The sequence below is a fragment of the Palaemon carinicauda genome, chromosome 2, assembly GCF_036898095.1.
Source record: "Palaemon carinicauda isolate YSFRI2023 chromosome 2, ASM3689809v2, whole genome shotgun sequence".
Taxonomy (NCBI): Eukaryota; Metazoa; Arthropoda; class Malacostraca; order Decapoda; family Palaemonidae; genus Palaemon; species Palaemon carinicauda.
Genome location: NC_090726.1, coordinates 149,198,028 through 149,216,656, shown reverse-complemented (window position 1 = coordinate 149,216,656; position 18,629 = coordinate 149,198,028). Strand labels below are relative to the sequence as shown.

Here is an 18,629-nt window from a genome sequence, read left to right as displayed (position 1 = left end):
TCTTTAAGAAAAACCTTATATAAATGGCATTCCTTTCTTTTATTTTAAAGTTCTTGGAAAAATTAAGTACAACATTGGTAATAACAAAATCATCCTATAATCAATACTGGGTAAGACGGCTGTTGATGCAAAAACTAACCTATACACAGATGTGTAAATGCATTCGTTTTTTCATTACGATCAGAGATAAACATAAACAAAACAATGATTGTCATTTTTTATTGTGCTTTTTGGCGTGTTTAGGAAATGCATGATATAAAATTTCCTTTATTTTGATAATTCTGGATTTTCAAGATACAATAAAAGCTAGTCTATAGAGTGATGGTTTTGCTATTCACCAGTTGTCTTAAACAATAGATATGACAAACTTATTCAAATTTGTCCGTGGTTTAGGTTGTGTTATAACAGGAAATATACGGTATTTACACCCATCCTGGTTGTAATTTTAACATTTTTCAAGTTGTTAGAACTTTAAGGTATATTAAATGTTTGATTTAATTACAAGAACAATTTAATATAACAAAATATAGTACATAGAAAATATTTGAAATGGGTAGTAACTCGTTTGAATAGGCAAGTTGCTGGTTGCCATGGCCGTAATGGAATTATTTCTGTTAGTTTTGTTTTGAAATGTGCAATTTTCCATTTATGCAGTCATTGATTGACTAAATTCTCGCATAATTTGGGACTCTACTGTACCATTAACATATGAATTAAAATCAGAAGGCTAATGTCCTATGATCTATCCAAAGTGCCATTCACATAAGGATGCAAACCAGAAGGATAATTACTTATAATCCTTTAAAAGTGTCATTTACACAACAATGAAAATTTGAAGAATAATGACCTATGGTCCCTCTAAACTCCGATTCTTATGAGGTGGAAAATCAGGAAGATGACATATGATCCTTACAAACTACCATTCACATAAAAATCAAAAGGATGACGACTTATGATCCTTGCAAAGTGCCTGTCGCAAAAGGATGAAAATCAGGTCAATGTCTCACGGTCCATCCAAACTGCCATTTACATAAGGTTGCAGAACAACAGGATAATGACCTATGATCCTGCTGGTTTGCATTCTTATAGGAATGGCACTTTGTAGCAGGCTGCTTTTCATAACTGTGTGCATGACACTTTACAAGGATCATGGGTCATTATCCTTCTGATTTTTGCCTTTGTGAATGGCACTTTGAAAGGATTATATGTCATTATCCTGATGGTTTGCACCCTTTTGTGAATGGCATTATAGTTCTGATATCCATTTTTATGTGAATGACTCTTTGGAAGGATCATTGGTCATTGTCCTCTTGATTTTGCTCACTGTGTGAATGGCCCTTTGCAAGGATCACAGACCATTATCCTTGTGAATTTCCTTCTGGGTCCACTGATGATGATAAAGTAGAACAGGTTTGTGATAAGAATCTGAATATGATACACCATGGAGATAACCTTTTATTAGTGTGCCATTGTAAGGTAGAGATGTCAAGTCTGGAAGTGACAATGTAAAACCTTCTTCTAAATCAGCACCATGTTACTGATTAAACCCAACCTGTATTTGTCAGGAGGAAACAAAGGCATTGATATTTTCCAACAAGGGTTACCTAGATCTCCAAGGACTGACGTTGCAAGAAGTTTATACAGATGTGCCTCCTATTTCACTCTCAAAGGCACCAATACGAGTCAGTTGTCTAAGTACCATTACATCCATAGTTCTATCAGATAAGCCCAAACATCTGCTGACATCGGAGCACAGATAAAGTCCTGATCAGGCATTTAATGCCAGGGCAAAAGATACTCAATTGAAACCCCGTATTCAACTTCATGAATTTAAGTAAATAGATGTTGGGTGGATTGGGACTTGGAAATGCCCATCCCAGAGGTACAAGTAGGCAACAAAGTCTTCCTTTCAATGTGGTATCTGTTTTCTTATGTGAATCCACCATAGAAAAAAAAAAACTGCATGCCAAGGATTGTCTTCATTGATGAACTGAGCAAAGAAGCCCAAGCTGTAGGCAATGGAGCAGGGCTAACCTGACTAGAAAAGGCACCAGAAAATAAACTGGACGGGCAATATAATTTATGACCCCAAGTGACAAGTGAACTGGTAATAGGTCTAGTTTGATGCAAGGCAATGAATTGAAGGATCCCGAGAAACATCCATGTTGCATGTCTATATACATTCATTAGGTTTTTAGTGCTGTGCTATTTCGTTTCTTGACCGATCATATGCTGTACATGTTTATTTGTAGGTAAATGTTGCAAAGATCGTCATTGTTCTACCTGTGTTAACAACAACCATGGCAAAATAGCTGCTAACCTGTTACAACAAACTCACACATCACACGAGGACAAATATGCCAGGTAATATTTTTATTTTGTATATTTTAAGATGGCTTTCATCTAATGCAGGACAGATTTTTATACCGTGTTATTAGATTTTGTCTAGTAAAACATTGTTTTATGAAGATTTAAATATCCTGTATATAATTCTGTTGTTGGACTAAAGTGATCAAAATGACATTATTGTGATGCATATCTAACAGGTATATCTTTATCAGTTCTGGAACCATTGAATATTATTGTAGTCAAAGTTGATTCTGTAAATATCTGATATGAAGAAGTGATCTTTTGTTATTACAGAATACAGGATACTTGGTGTATTGTTCTTAGTTATAACTTGAGATGCCAAGGAACATTAGCCCATTTTCAGCTGTAGGAAAAGTAAAATTTTTAAAGAAGAAATTATTTTTGTGTTGCAGTTTTTCGTCAGTTGGAGCCTCCCAGAGCCAGAAGAAGCGACTTCTTGCCAAAGCACAGAGTGAGTGCATGCTACATGTAGCAAAGCCTGAGGTCCGTGATTATTCTACGCAACAGACAAGGGATAATGTGTACTCTACGAGGTAATGTATATTTTAAAATTTTAAAATACTCATGGTCGTTGTGGCCTTATTGGTAACGTCTCTGCCCGGTGATTGCCAGGCGGGGGTTTGAGTCCTGCTCAAACTCATCAATTCATTTAGTGTCTGCAACCTCACCATCCTTGGGAGCTTAAGGATGGGGGTTTTGGGAAAGCCTATAGGTCTACCTGCTGAGTCATCAGCAGCCATTACTTTGCCCTCCTTGGTCCTAGGTTGGATGGAGAGGGGGCTTTGGTGCTGATCATTTAATATGTGGTCAGTCTCTAGGATAACGTTTACTCTACAAGTAAAGGGTATTTTAGTATGTTTATATAGTACCACCCATTAATATTTAGGAAAATGCTTTTGTGAACTTTGACTCGAGGATTTATGAAAGTGTTGGCTGGGGTCTTCTTTTGTGAGTTGAATATTTACTTATGCAAAGGGAAGAAAAACAACTGTGTATAAAGATAGAAATTAGTGCCTAGACTTATTACTTTATGTCAGAAGACAGACAAACGGAAAAACTGTTAACTCTATTAATGTACAAAAAATATATAGAATTAAATACTGTATCATTGTGTTTATATAAGTAATTTTTTTTTCATGTTTTAGTCTCAATTGGTATGAGGGAAAATAGCTGTTATACTAATTTTTTCATATTTTGATGAAAACCGTACACATTATAAGCTGAAATTGCTTTAGGATTCAGACTTTAGTCTTTGGATTATTGTTTCCATGGTTTTTTTTCTAACTACATCCAGTACATCTCTTCCATAAAAGTAAACACAGTCTTATTTTATAATGTAAGTAGTAACTGTTACATATAAATTTGAAGATACACATTATGTGCAACTTTCCATTTGAGTGATCAGTTAATGTAGAAAAAATCTTGAAACATTGCAAAGCATATAATGATTAATAAGCATAAATGTCATATTTATTTCTCCATTCTTGGAGTTCATTAAAGAGTATTTGGTGCTAATGTATATAGATATTTTCATTGGACACAGGGATAGATTAAGAGACAAAAAGAGCCCTCAGGAAGATATGTTCAAAAACCTCGGGGCTTTTTGAACTCTTAAGGGTATTTAGAAGAAAAGACTTAGTATTATGTAGGACAAATTTATGCATCACTGAATTTTGTCAAACCTGATTTAATGATTTATGATTGATTTTGTGTGCGAAGAAGATGGAGCATTAAATATCATGCATATACAGCCAGGCCTCTGTCATTGCAGTTTCAATTCTTCTCGGATCTTCAAAGTGTCAATTCGGTTAGGGTTTCCGCACTGCATGCCGTTCTTTTTCTCCGCTTCCTTTTTTTTCACTTCTCCTATTGTACTGTATATTGTTGTATTAACATGATACTGTCCAGTATAGCATTGATAATAACACTGATAATTATACAACTGGTAAAACAGTAATGAAAAACAAATGTTTGAAGGATAACCTATAGCTATCACATGTAATGTATTTGGTGGTAAACCCTTTGCATAGAAATTCTGATGATAATATTGATTAAGATAATTAGAAAGGTCTAAGTTTCTGCAAATGATTTTAGTTTTCAGGAGATGATCCTTTTTCATTATTGTAAACAGAACAAAATATTTAATATAGTGTTATTTGTAACTGAAGATGAATACAAGGTGCCCTATGTCCCTAATTTCAGTACTCCATAGTAAAAGTATCGTGATCGGGAAGAGCTAATAAAAGTATTTCAAAATCTGATAGGGAAGTTTAATGGTCAAAAGAGAATGACAGAGGCCATTTACAATATGTAAGTGTACAGGGTGCATCAGACTTTGGAAGTTATTAAGTGTACGATTTCTTGATCGTATGAAGATATTATAGTGCTAAAACAAATCATGTGAAAATGTGTTGAAATCAGTAAAAGTTAACTACTGTACAAAAGCAGTTTTTATAATCAAGCAACTATTGTGCAGTACAGTAATCCCTCGTCATATCACGGATCACATATCGCTCCCACAGTACATCTCGGATTTATAAATATATATAAACCTGTATCATATACTCCTCTTTATATCACAGGTTTCCAAGGGTAGAAAAGTTTCAATTTTTAATAACAAATATAAAATGTAATTTTTTTTGCTTAAAAATTAAAGAAAATTACAGTAGTACCGTATGTACTCTAGTAATTTGCAATCTTGCATATTCTGCAACCCCTGAATTTTCACTCAAAAAAGGGGATATTATCAGTAGCTCTTATATGGGCAAATTCTTTTGTTTTTTAGACCAAATCATACTAAACTAACCTCTTTCTTCACCTTTTAATCTCAACTTCAATAAGTTGAAGAAGCAAAAGAGAATGATATAAGCATAGTTAGTAAGGCATACAACTATAAAGAACCAAACAATAAAGATGTGTTATTAACAATCGATTCAGATAACAGCTGTTTTGCTTTTATACGATAGACATCGGTTGTCAAAATCATGTTTATTTTGAAAATATCTGTACCATTTGACCACAGTAAATGGACATATTGTTTGGCCATCTGACTTAATTACTCTTATTATTGATATTATTGTCATTATTATTACTAGCCAAGCTACCACCCAGCTTTGTAAAGCAGAATGCTACAAGCCCAAGGGCTCAATATGGAAAGAAGTCCAGCGAGGAAAGGGGGCAAGAGAATGGCAAATAAAACTATAAACTGTAAGTAATGAATGAAAATAAAGATCAATTACAACATTAAAATAGACAAGTCATATATTAACTGTAAAATGAGACTGCTGTCAACTTGTTCAACAGGAAAGAATTTACAAACTGCTCAAACTTCTGAAGTCCTACCTATCCAACTGCCTTATTAGGAAGATCATTCCACAATCTGCTCACAGCTGGAATATAAACTTCTAGATTACTGTATATTATTGTACCGTATGATGGAACTGCATACCTAGTACTAGGTACAGGCTGGGAAGATCTTCGTACAATGGATTTTCTGAATATTAAAAAAATTTATGTAACATGCATAAAGAAATAACTGAATGGCAGTGCCAGATATTAATATGCACACCTAAAATAGTGAATGTAATGGACTACAAATTCCTATCCAACAAATTTAGAGGAGAGTCAGCAGCTGAAGAAGACAGGAGAATAATATTCAAATGTCATTTTTCATTTTCCTTCTAAAGCTTTTGACCAGTTCCTCTTCTACAATTTATCCAATGAGTTTTGTCTGTCCCCTCTACAAAAAAAAAAAGATTGAAAAAAAAATTGTTACCAGGTACCCATACCCAATTATATTTTTAAACGTACACCTAGTTTAAAAAGTGATTGTGCTCACATACACACAAAAGCTAATACTATATACAGTGTTTAGAGACATAACTCATATCAAAGCATTTAAAGCATGTTAATTTAAAACTTTCAGATCATATTTTATTACACCAAAGAAATTCTATGCATCGCAGGATAGTCCCTTTCGTACAGTACATGTTCACCAAAAATGTTCATGGATGGAAAATTTAATCTCGCAGCCGATGCATTACTCATAAACTAATTTTAATTTTTATACGTGATTTGCTCCTATTCTGAGTTACTCATAAACTTAGATACTACTCTGTGTACATGCGTGTTGTACCGTTATCCGAGTTGGAATACCTTCACCTGGTGATAAGATTTGTGTAGTGCCATAATCAGGAAAACTATACTACTCTGGGTCACCCATATTAGGTTGGTTTGCTGTGAGCAAGAAGACAAAAAGTATCCCACTATCACCAATCTGCAGTGGCCACTGTAGTAATGAAAACGGGCCAAACAACAGACATGAATAAGGACATGTCTTAGGCTTTGACCTGCAGTGGACTAGAAATGGCTGCAGTTGATGATGTATATTATACAGTATGTTTCTGTGTAAAATTTTTATATAGTTTTCAGGTTTTACCTATGTTTCTGCTCCCTTGTTCGGTATGTGAAAAGGGTTATTACACACAATTTTTTACAGCCATAGCATATAGAAGTTTTAGCAACCCTTGATACATGTTTTCACTGTCAATTAATGCTATTTTCAATTTGAAATAAAAAAAAAATTCTGACTTGTTTGTTGTCTGTCCAAATTAGACCTTAGGACATTATTATTGTAAATATTCAATGTTTCATGTGGAAGGATCCCGTAAGAGATGATAATTTTATATGTTTTCAAAGATTTTCTATTCTTTATATGAAATGTGATAAAGTTGTATCAGGATTTAATAGTCAGTTCTGATATTTATTAGATAAGTTTCCATCACAGGTTTTTTTTAATATAGTTGATAGTATAGTGTATTCAATAAAAGTGAAAAAATGGAAAATTAGAAAATATAATGTCTAGTCATCATTTGTCATCCAGTTTTTCTAGATATGTGAACTTAGTGCGGTCCTATGAGAAGAAAAGAAATTAATAAATCTCTGATCGAGAAAAACGTAATTCAGAATTGCAGTTTCTTTTCAAGAATTTATTATTTTCTTCTCCAGCTGTTACTGAGTTTAGATATCCAGCTGATCTTTTTTTAGTGTTATTATAGTTATCATCTGCTCATTAAGTGGTGGTAAAAAAGTTTGCCAAATATGAGTACACTTAATTGATATTTTTATTGAGAAGAATTTAAGGAGTTTTTGGCAAGGCTTAATTATTTTCAATGTTCTTTTAATTTGGTTTTGTTTTCTTATCTTAAATTGTTTAGCAGAGAGCACCTGGCACCTCCTGCTGCACATGTGAGGGACTCCTTGCCGCAGCCGCCTCCAGCACACAGGGATAATTTACCACCCCCAGCAGCCCACACTCGTGACCACTCTCGTAGTCACTCACACAGCCACTCCCATGCGCACACACAGCCGCCACAGGCACACAAAGACTATTCGGCCCAGTCAGCCGGACACCCCACTGGTAAGTTGTATACAATTAATTTTTGTTTATTATTTGCTGTAATATCTTTTTTGTAGTGTAATTTACCACCAGAGCAACACATATTTTGCAATATTTTATAACTTTTCTTTATTGTAGGTAGAATACGATCATTACTGCACATGGGGTTAGCAATACTGTATTAAACACTTGCCTGATTTGTTTACAAGGCAGGAGTACTTTGTAGAACTTAAATTTTCTTTGCAAAATCAAAAAATATCATGCAGTCATGTGGTGGATGGGTCATCACAATAAATTACATTTATGGAGTACTGTACTTCAACACATCTCCCTTAGGCTATTAGCCCAGTTGGAATGCAATTCTTTTCAGTGTCACAAGTGGCTTAAATTTTTGCTGGAATCTGACTAGATTATGTTTGATACGTTTTGATTTGATTGTTTGGCAAACTTTTATGACAAATTTATAAGTACTGATTGAGATATCTGTATCCAAATACGAATGTTTTTGAAATGAAGACAAAAAAATTCCACTGTTGGGAAGATTCTACCAACTATAGTTGTTCCTCACGTAACCTACCCTTCGATCGCATGGTATCACTTTGCTGTTATTAGTTGGCGTAGTAACCTCTTGGCTCCTTTTTTATTCTGATTATGGTCTTTTGTACTGTCCGTGGGTTGAAATATACTCCAAAATACTCCTAAATATACACTTATAGCATAAAAAACGGAGGGAGAAAGCATTCGTGTTTAACCCCCTAAAAAAATGATGAAATAACTATAAAGCACCGCTGACTTGAGGAATTTGTTGTCGGAACAACTATAACCTAAAGAAGTAGAAAGAGCACTAGTGAAGTTCTGTTTTGATAGTGATGAGCAAAAGCTAATGAATAATACTGTAGAAAAAAACTTGATTATTATTATTATTATTACTATCCAAGCTACAACCCTAGTTGGAAAAGCAAGATGCTATAAGCCCAGGGGCTCCAACAGGGAAAAATAGCCCAGTGAGGAAAGGAAATAAATGAAGAGAACAAATTAACAATAAATCATTCTAAAATAAGTAACAACGTCAAAACAGACATGTCATATATAAACTATTAACAACATCAAAAACAAATATGTCATAAATAAACTATAAAAAGACTCATGTCCGCCTGGTCAACAAAAAAGCATTTGCTCCAACTTTGAACTTTTGAAGTTCTACTGATTCAACCACCCGATTAGGAAGATCATTCCACATCTTGGTAACAGCTGGAATAAAACTTCTAGAGTACTGCGTAGTATTGAGCCTCGTGATGGAGAAGGCCTGGCTATTAGAATTAACTGCCTGCCTAGTATTACGAACAGGATAGAATTGTCCAGGGTGATCTGAATGTAAAGGATGGTCAGAGTTATGAAAAATCTTATGCAACATGCATAATGAACTAATTGAACGACGGTGCCAGAGATTAATATCTAGATCAGGAATAAGAAATTTAATAGACCGTAAGTTTCTGTCCAACAAATTAAGATGAGAATCAGCAGCTGAACACCAGACAGGAGAACAGTACTCGGAACAAGGTAGAATGAAAGAATTAAAACACTTCAGAATAGATTGATCACCGAAAATCTTGTAAGACTTTCTCAGTAAGCCATTTTTTTGTGCAATTGAAGAAGACAAAAACCTAATGTGATTCTCTAAAGTAAATTTGCTGTCGAGAAGCACACCTTAAAGTTTAAAAGTGTCATACAAATTTAAAGAAACATTATCAATACTGAGATCCGGATGTTGAGGAACCACCGTCCTTGACCTACTGACAATCATACTTTGAGTTTTGTTAGGATTCAACTTCATACCCCATGATTTGCACCATGCACTAATTCTAGCTAAATCTCTATTAAGGGATTCACCAACCCTAGATCTACATTCAGGGGATGGAATTGATGCAAAGAGAGTAGCATCATCTGCATATGCAACAAGCTTGTTTTCTAGGCCAAACCACATGTCATGTGTACATAGTATAAAAAGTAATGGGCCAAGAACACTACCCTGTGGAACACCGGATATCACATTCCTATAATCACTATGGTGCCCATCAACAACAACTCTTTGAGATGTATTAAAAAATCAATAATAATGCTAAGAAACGACCCACCCACTCCCAACTGTTTCAGTTTGAAAACAAGGGCCTCATGATTAACACGGTCAAAGGCAGCACTAAAATCAAGGCCAATCATACGAACTTCCCGACCACAATCAAGGGATTTCTGTACAGCATTGGAGATTGTAAGAAGGGCATCACATGCTCCAAGGCCTTTACAAAAACCAAATTGCAAACTAGGGAGTAGATGATTACTTTCAGCAAACCTATTAAGACGTTTTGCCAGAAGACGTTCAAAAACTTTAGATAACATGGGAGTTATGGAAATTGGGCGGTAATCAGTGGGATTTGAGCTACCACAAACACATTTACATAGAGGAGTAACATTACCAATTCTCCAACTAGTGCTAAAAGCTCCTCTTCTTGCTAACTTGCGCAAAATAACAGATGACTTTGGAGCTAAGAAATCTGCTGTCTTTATAAAAAACAAAGGAAAAATACCATTTGGGTCTACACCTCCATAAGCATCAAGGTCCACCAACAGAGCTTTAATCTCACGAGATCGAAAAGCTAAACTAGTTAGTTTAGCCTCAGGAAAACAGGAATGAGGAAGTTCAAGTTTTTCATTACTCTGTTTACTGTCAAAAACATCAGCCAAAAGGGTTGCCATTTCCTTTGGACAGTGAGTGACTGAGCCATCTGGTTTAAGTAAAGGAGGAACTGTTGCATCTACACCAGAGTGCAGATTTAAGGGTAGACCACCATTTATGTTCCTGAGTTGTACCAGAAAGTGTTTCTTTTATAGTTAAATTGTACTCCTTTTCAGTTGAGGCATAAACTCTCTCAGCAAAAGCTCGAAGCTGAGTATAGTTGTTCCAGGTCAAATCTGATCTGTTACCCTTCCAAAGATGGTAGGCCTCCTGTTTCTCCAAATAAGCACGTCTACAATCATCATTGAACCACGGTTTGTCCTTCACTCGGTACCTTAGCACACGAGAAGGGATACGCCTATCAATTATGTTGACTATATTCTCATTCAAAGGGACAACAGGATCTACACTATTATATAATTGTGACCAATTCCATCACAAAAGATCATGTAAAATCCCATTCCAGTCTGCTTGGGATTTCATATAAATTTTACAAGAATATGATATATCAGGGACAGGCTGCTCAGTCTTCACTAATAATGAAATCAAGGCATGATCAGATGTCCCGACTGGAGAACTAACCTTACTAGTTATAACGCCAGGGGAGTCAGTGTATACGAGGTCCAAGCAATTACCAGACCTGTAAGTAGCTTCATTTATGATTTGCTCACAGCCTGATTCAGAGGCAAAGTCTAAAGCTCTTAAGCCATGGCGATCGGTAGGAGAGATAGAACTTAACCACTCCCTATGGTGAGCATTAAAATCACCAACAAAGACAAAAGAAGCCTTTCTATCATCTTGTATCTTAGCCATAATGGTAAGAAGACAATCGAAGATAGAATCATCTACAGTATGTCTGGATTCCGGTAGATCGAACACAAATAAAAGTTGTTATGCCTGCCACAAACTTTTATTACCTGAATCTCATGACATCCACATTGATAGCAGGACTTATGAGAAGCAGAGTCAGTGTATACGAGGTCCAAGCAATTACCAGACCTGTAAGTAGCTTCATTTATGATTTGCTCACAGCCTGATTCAGAGGCAAAGTCTAAAGCTCTTAAGCCATGGCGATCGGTAGGAGAGATAGAACTTAACCACTCCCTATGGTGAGCATTAAAATCACCAACAAAGACAAAAGAAGCCTTTCTATCATCTTGTATCTTAGCCATAATGGTAAGAAGACAATCGAAGATAGAATCATCTACAGTATGTCTGGATTCCGGTAGATCGAACACAAATAAAAGTTGTTATGCCTGCCACAAACTTTTATTACCTGAATCTCACGACATCCACATTGATAGCAGGACTTATGAGAAGCAGGGTACTCGGTCCTAATATACACCGCCATTCCCCTGGTCCAGACAGTCCACTTTCACAGAGCATTACCTGAAGGACTGTTCTAGGAAATTCTTGGATGTGTTCGCCATTGGCCCAGTCATATCGGCCCTGCAAAAGATTTAAGGTCGTGGCCCCAGGGAAACCGGGGGCGGTAAGCCAAGAGACACACGTTCATCCCTTACCTTTCCCCTTATCATCCTTCCCCTGGCCCTTAATCCCCTGCGTGGGCGTGACTCAAGAGGCCCTGGCGGCCAGGATATACGTCTCAGAAGTATTGGTACAGAGGTAAACCACCTAGACACTAAGTTAGTTTTTTGGGTAGTTTCCCCTATTTTCATTCAGTTTTCTAGTAGGGGTCATCGGAACCTAGTCCCCTATCTAGATTCCTTTTTGTCCACTCGTGCTTCCAAACTTCGGACCCTAGTCCCTGCAGGACACTCCCACCTCCTAAAGTTTAAGTCTCCTAAGAAAGTAGTTCTAGGTAAGTACTCTGTGTTGGAACAAATCACAAATTTTTAAGTAATTTGTATTTTTCCTAACATACTTACCTAGAACTACTTTCGGGTTATGGCCCGCCCATCCTTCCCCGAGGGTCCTGCAGGATTGAGGAGAACCCTTTTTTTTCGACGAAACTTACTGAGGAGCACGACCTGAGCTAGCACGCTCTCCGACCCCGGGTCGCCTCAGGGCGCGTATCACTCCGCCTGAGGTCAACCATAGAAAATGGGAATGGGGGTAAACTACACAAGATTCTGGTCGGTTGGGAAAGAGTTACCAGTAACTCCTAAGAAAGTAGTTCTAGGTAAGTATGTTAGGAAAAATATAAATTACTTGAAAATTTGTGATATTGGCTAATTATGAAAATTATAATGGCATCGTAGAGAAGCATTTATTCGTTTTTAATTAAATTTTTCTAACAAACTCATGAATATTACAGTTTTCACCTATCACTGTGGCAATACTTTACAGCTAATAGTTTCAAACATTAACTGTCAGGGACTGCAAGGGAATCCGTACTGGTTTGGGTCTACCAGTTGACTTCCATTTTCTCTAATTTCACCTTTGATTGAAAATTTTCTGGAGATTTTATCGCAAATTTACATTAGTCTTGTTTATTCTTGCAATCTTGTTATTCCTGGTCTGATGTCATGCTGAATTGGGTGTGACCAACTGGCATCGCTGTATGCAAAAGGGGTAATTGAAGAGAAGAGGAGTCAGTTTAGATTAGCTGAGGACAGGCATGCAAGAGGATAGAGACATAAAGAGAGAGTGGAGGGAGGCAAAAAAAAAGGAAAAGAAATAGTTGTGAATAAAAGAATTATAATCAATATTGCAAAGGGAGTGAAGAAAATATTTAGGATTGCTAAGTAGCTCAGAGATGTGAAAGAAGCCAAGTACTGTATATAGGTGATACATACATACATACATATACAGGTATGCGAGAAATATTTAGCATAAGGTAAGGAGGTGTATGTTGCGTTTATGGATCTGGAGAAAGCGTATGATAGAGTTGATAGGGAAGCAATGTGGAATGTGATGAGGTTATATGGAGTTGGTGGAAGGTTGTTGCAAGCAGTGAAAAGTTTCTACAAAGGTAGTAAAGCATGTGTTAGAATAGGAAATGAAGTGAGTGATTGGTTTCCGGTGAGAGTGGGGCTGAGACAGGGATGTGTGATGTCGCCGTGGTTGTTTAACTTGTATGTTGATGGAGTGGTGAGAGAGGTGAATGCTCAAGTGCTTGGACGAGGATTAAAACTGGTAGACGAGAATGACCATGAATGGGAGGTAAATCAGTTGTTGTTTGCGGATGATACTGTACTGGTTGCAGACACAGAAGAGAAGCTTGACTGACTAGTGACAGAATTTGGAAGGGTGTGTGAGAGAAGGAAGTTGAGAGTTAATGTGGGTAAGAGTAAGGTTATGAGATGTACGAGAAGGGAAGGTGGTGCAAGATTGAATGTCATGTTGAATGGAGAGTTACTTGAGGAGGTGGATCAGTTTAAGTACTTGGGGTCTGTTGTTGCAGCAAATGGTGGAGTGAAAGCAGATGTACGTTAGAGAGTGAATGAAGGTTGCGAAGTGTTGGGGGCAGTTAAAGGAGTAGTAAAATATAGAGGGTTGGGCATGAATGTAAAGAGAGTTCTATATGAGAAAGTGATTGTACCAACTGTGATGTATGGATCGGAGTTGTGGGGAATGAAAGTGACGGAGAGACAGAAATTGAATGTGTTTGAGATGAAGTGTCTAAGGAGTATGGCTGGTGTATCTCGAGTAGATAGGGTTAGGAACGAAGTGGTGAGGGTGAGAACGGTTGTAAGAAATGAGTTAGCAGCTAGAGTGGATATGAATGTGTTGAGGTGGTTTGGCCATGTTGAGAGAATGGAAAATGGCTGTCTGCTAACGAAGGTGATGAATGCAAGAGTTGATGGGAGAAGTACAAGAGGAAGGCCAAGGTTTGGGTGGATGGATGGAGTGAAGAAAGCTCTGGGTGATAGGAGGATAGATGTGAGAGAGGCAAGAGAGCGTGCTAGAAATAGGAATGAATGGCGAGCGATTGTGACGCAGTTCCGGTAGGCCCTGCTGCTTCCTCCAGTGCCTTAGATGACCGCGGAGGTAGCAGCAGTAGGGGATTCAGTATTATGAAGCTTCATCTGTGGTGGATAATGGGGGAGGGTGGGCTGTGGCATCCTAGCAGTACCAGCTGAACTCGGTTGAGTCCCTTGTCAGGCTGGGAGGAACGTAGAGAGTAGAGGTCCCCTTTTTGTTTTGTTTCATTTGTTGATGTCGGCTACCACCCAAAATTGGGGGAAGTGCCTTGGTATATAGGTGATAAAAACACTTAAAGTATATTACTGTATAAAGGACGACCCCGCGTAAAGGCAAACCCCAAAATTTCCTTTAAAAAATTTTTTTTATCATATTCTCCATGTAATGGATGAATGGCAATTTCAAGGCCAACCTAATGTACTACACTTGTTATTATAAATCGTACTACACATATTATAATCTTCATTGTTGTTACTGTCATATATTTGTTTTTAGTTTATAAAATAAGCAGCATTTCTTTTTAAGAAAGTATAAAACTAAAACAATTTGAGTGTTTGAACACAATGGTTACGTTATTCACTCAATGTTTACATATCGACATTCCTAACCTTCTTCCTCCTATTCTCACTCAATATTTTGCAACTATGAAAATAGTCTTATTTTTAATAAGCTTACCTTACATACAACTATATAATTGTAATAAGCATATATGATTCTAATCCTTCCAAACTGCTATTTAAAACTTATCTTTCTCAATAGCTAGTAGTAGTTATTTGGCAAATTTGTTAGTACTTATACCCGTTTGCCACAGCCCTTAAATGGCAAACAACCATTTTTACACAGCGCTATAAAGTGACTCAAACTCGATCGGGAGAGAGAGAAAGAGGGAGGGAACCCTGGGGTGGGGTAACGGCGGGAGGAGGCTAGGAGTGGGGCGATAGCAGGTATACCAACCTGCCAGACCCACGATTGATATGATCATTCGGAAGGACTAATAACACTATAATAAACATAACGTAGGGTAAAATAAGATAGGAAGGCATGCTGGATGATAAAAATAATAACATAGTTATACATCAATCGTAAAACAAACAAGGGAGCGAACACGAGACAGGAGAAATCAATCCTGACGGCGCTGGGAGTAGGCAGGGCTACCAACATAACATAGGGCCGCTGGGAGTAGGCAGGGCTACCAACAAAACATAGGGTCAGTGAAGTGCTAACAAAATGAAAACTAATATGTAATATCTGACTCATGAAAGCCCCTCGAGCTAATGCAAGCAAACGAATGACGTTAAAATGATAAGCAAGTCCGTGGCGTGCGAACGTAAATAATCCAAGTAATAATATGTGAAATAGAACGCCAAAGGCGATCAGGCATGCCAACCTACTGAAAATACGCACACGTATATGTAATAACTGTTATCATAAAAACCCACGAATTTAGTGTATGTAGCCTGATACTGGAGCCTGGGAGGCCATTTCGTGTCAGGGTGCAACGGGGAAATACCCCGCGGTTGTATTATGAGGGAAAAGTCAAGAGAGTGGAAAAAGAATGGTAGATTGTCATTTCTTTTTATCAAACCAGTGCCTCAACTTCTAGGAGTCCTGTTTGTATTTAGAAGTGGTACTAATATTTCACCAATTTGTTAATTATGTCAATATTTAGAGCCATGAAAGAAATATTTTCATGGCTCAGATCTCTGAAGGTCATCAAGAAACATTTTGTGCATTATTGTGTCTCGGGGAAGGTGTGAAGTACTTTTTATTGATAGCATGTATTTAGTAATTTTGATATACATCACAGTAATTACTTTTATATATTAATATTAAACATTATTGAAAAAGCTCATATTGGGCAATTGCTTACATAATTTATAATTGTCCTGAAATGCATCTATGATCCTTGTTCATAATTTGTAATTAGTGTTGCACATAAGTTTGTCAAAGTTTCTTTTTTTTTTTTTTCATTCATATGACTATTTTTGTGTCATTGAATTTTTAGTACATACTGATTTGCAATAATACACTGGTAGTAACAGAAGTTAATCATTCATAATATAGATTATACATTCCAATGTTTATTCAAAGGTATGAAATAGTCTATATATTGAATGTGGATTTTATTTTTCAACTTGAGAATTTTGTTTTCACTGAAAATGGGTATCTGAATGTAGGTCCATCATAAGAGGAGGATAATCAAAGTAGTGCTATTGAACCTGAAAAGGTCTGTTATTCTAAAAGAAATTGTATAACTGATTTTAAATTGTATTATCATAAATTGCATGTGAGTTGACACAGTGCAAGTTTTGGAATATGTTAGTTTGTGTATATAGGTATAAAGGGATGTAATTAATTTGGCAAGACAGCCAAAGCTGTATTTAGTATTTTAGTAGATTGATTACTATTGAGCTGTCTTTTTGTAGATTGAGGGATCTTTAACTTTTCAATTTTAAAATAGTCCATCATTAATTAAGTATAATGATTTTAAGTGACAGTTTTGTGGAATAATGAACCTGTCAATTTTTTCCTACCTTCAGATCAGTCACAGCCACAGTGTGACCTATTGATATTTGATGAACACCCCAAATGTGACTTTTCCCATGTATGGAGAGGGAAACTCAACAATAATCCGTTTTTATGTAATTGTCCTAATTTTATGTCTCCACTGAATATGAAAGTCTTTTAAAGTTAGGTACTGTATTTTGCAAAAACTTCAACTGTCATATATTTGCTATGATTTTAATGGAGGGTTGGGGGGTGATATAACTATGATGTTCAAGATAAACCTTTCAGGCCATCCTTTTGAGGGTGAAGAAATTCTATACTTTTCTGTTTAAGCTATATCAATACAAATTGTGCAAGTTTCATAGCTTTGTAGGCAATTTAAAGGGGAAAAATTCATACTTTGTAGTATAATGAAATAATGAAGAAAAATTCATAGGCCATCCCCATTCATAGTGAGTTTTAAGGTGAACTTGAGCGATAAGTTTACAAATTGATTTTGTTATTGCAAAGGTTCAAAAACTTATGATGAATTATAGTAGTATGTATATTTACAATTACATTTTTTACTCTAGGCCACAAGGACTACTCACAGCCACCAGTAGCCCATAGTAACCGTGACCAGCGTGTGGTGGTAGGCAGCGTGAAGGGTTGGGGCAGCAGCAGCAACAGTAGTGCTAGCAGCACTGTTGTTGTTGGGAGTCAGGGAAATACGGCTAGTAGCAGCAGTAGTATTGGGTATGCCCACAGTCTTGGGAGAGCACATATCTCTGCCAACCACCATTCCCCATCATCTCAGAGTCACGGATTGTCGCCAGTTTCACAGCTGGCTGTAAGTGGGTCTCTGGCAGGCATTGTGCCTACCCAGGCTGATGTGTACAGAGAATATCGGCGGGCTGCGCCACCTCCTGGTACTGCAGCAGCAGCTGCAGCTCAAGTATATGTGGCAACAACTCAGCCAACGTACCTGCCTTCCTCCCTTCCTGCTGCACATACAGTCAATCCATTTACACCAGGGTAAGTTCTGTACAGTAGCATGGAGATTTTTTCAGTTCGTGTATACTATTAGTTCTTTTGGTTAATATTTTTTGTAAAGTTTTGAAGTTATCAACATCAGTCTTAACTGATACTGTTACATAAAAGTAATGTAATATTTAATTTTTGACTTCCATTTCATTTCAGAGGTGCCTTGCCGCCTCCAGCTCATCATAGTAGCGGCCGAACAGTGTTAGCCGCCCCACCTGCACATCCTCTTCCTGCCCACATGCAGCCCACTGCGGTGTTTCCCACACATCCGCAGGTTGCACCTCCTTACACTGCCTACACTGCACTATCCCCTGCCAAGAGCCAGTATCAGAGTATCTGGTTTACAGAGTAGTTTTGCCCCCTGCCAGTGGTATTCCAAATCTTATTTTTAAGAAAACAGTTGGCCCAGAAGATCTCAAATGAGCCAAAATGGAAAAGATGACACCGGACGTAAAGTGCCAAGAGAAGATGGATGTTAATTTGTAGTGCAAGGCAGTGGGAGGGGCGTGTGGGGGCTGGCCCTATTCCCACACATCTCCTGTTCACTCCTCTTCATGAGCTACTTAGCATCCCCTATGTTGTGTATTATCTGAAATAATTTCCTGACCAAGCTAGACCTAGACTAGTTTACGATTATGAAAAGATAGTAGTAAAGATTTAAATAGCAACAACAACAATTCAAGATCATTAATCGGTGCCAAGTGTTTGGGG

The 18,629-nt window shown here is 37.1% G+C and overlaps 1 protein-coding gene across 7 annotated transcripts in view; it reads left to right on the top strand.

Annotated features, from left to right (window-relative positions):
- LOC137627752 (homeodomain-interacting protein kinase 2-like) overlaps positions 1-18,629 on the top strand; it is a 162,152-nt gene that overhangs the window by 143,319 nt on the left and 204 nt on the right. For 4 of the 7 annotated variants that reach the window (XM_068359083.1, XM_068359092.1, XM_068359040.1 and 1 more), the window contains 6 exons: positions 2,253-2,364; positions 2,763-2,903; positions 7,587-7,789; positions 16,928-17,029; positions 17,468-17,909; positions 18,075-18,629. The exon at positions 18,075-18,629 is cut by the window's right edge and continues 204 nt beyond it. In XM_068359083.1, coding sequence (XP_068215184.1) covers positions 2,253-2,364; positions 2,763-2,903; positions 7,587-7,789; positions 16,928-17,029; positions 17,468-17,909; positions 18,075-18,270 — 1,196 coding nt within the window. In that variant the 3' untranslated portion in view covers positions 18,271-18,629. The remainder of the gene's footprint in view (positions 1-2,252; positions 2,365-2,762; positions 2,904-7,586; positions 7,790-16,927; positions 17,030-17,467; positions 17,910-18,074) is intronic. The other 3 variants (XM_068359049.1, XM_068359074.1, XM_068359065.1) reach the window with 3 other exon arrangements.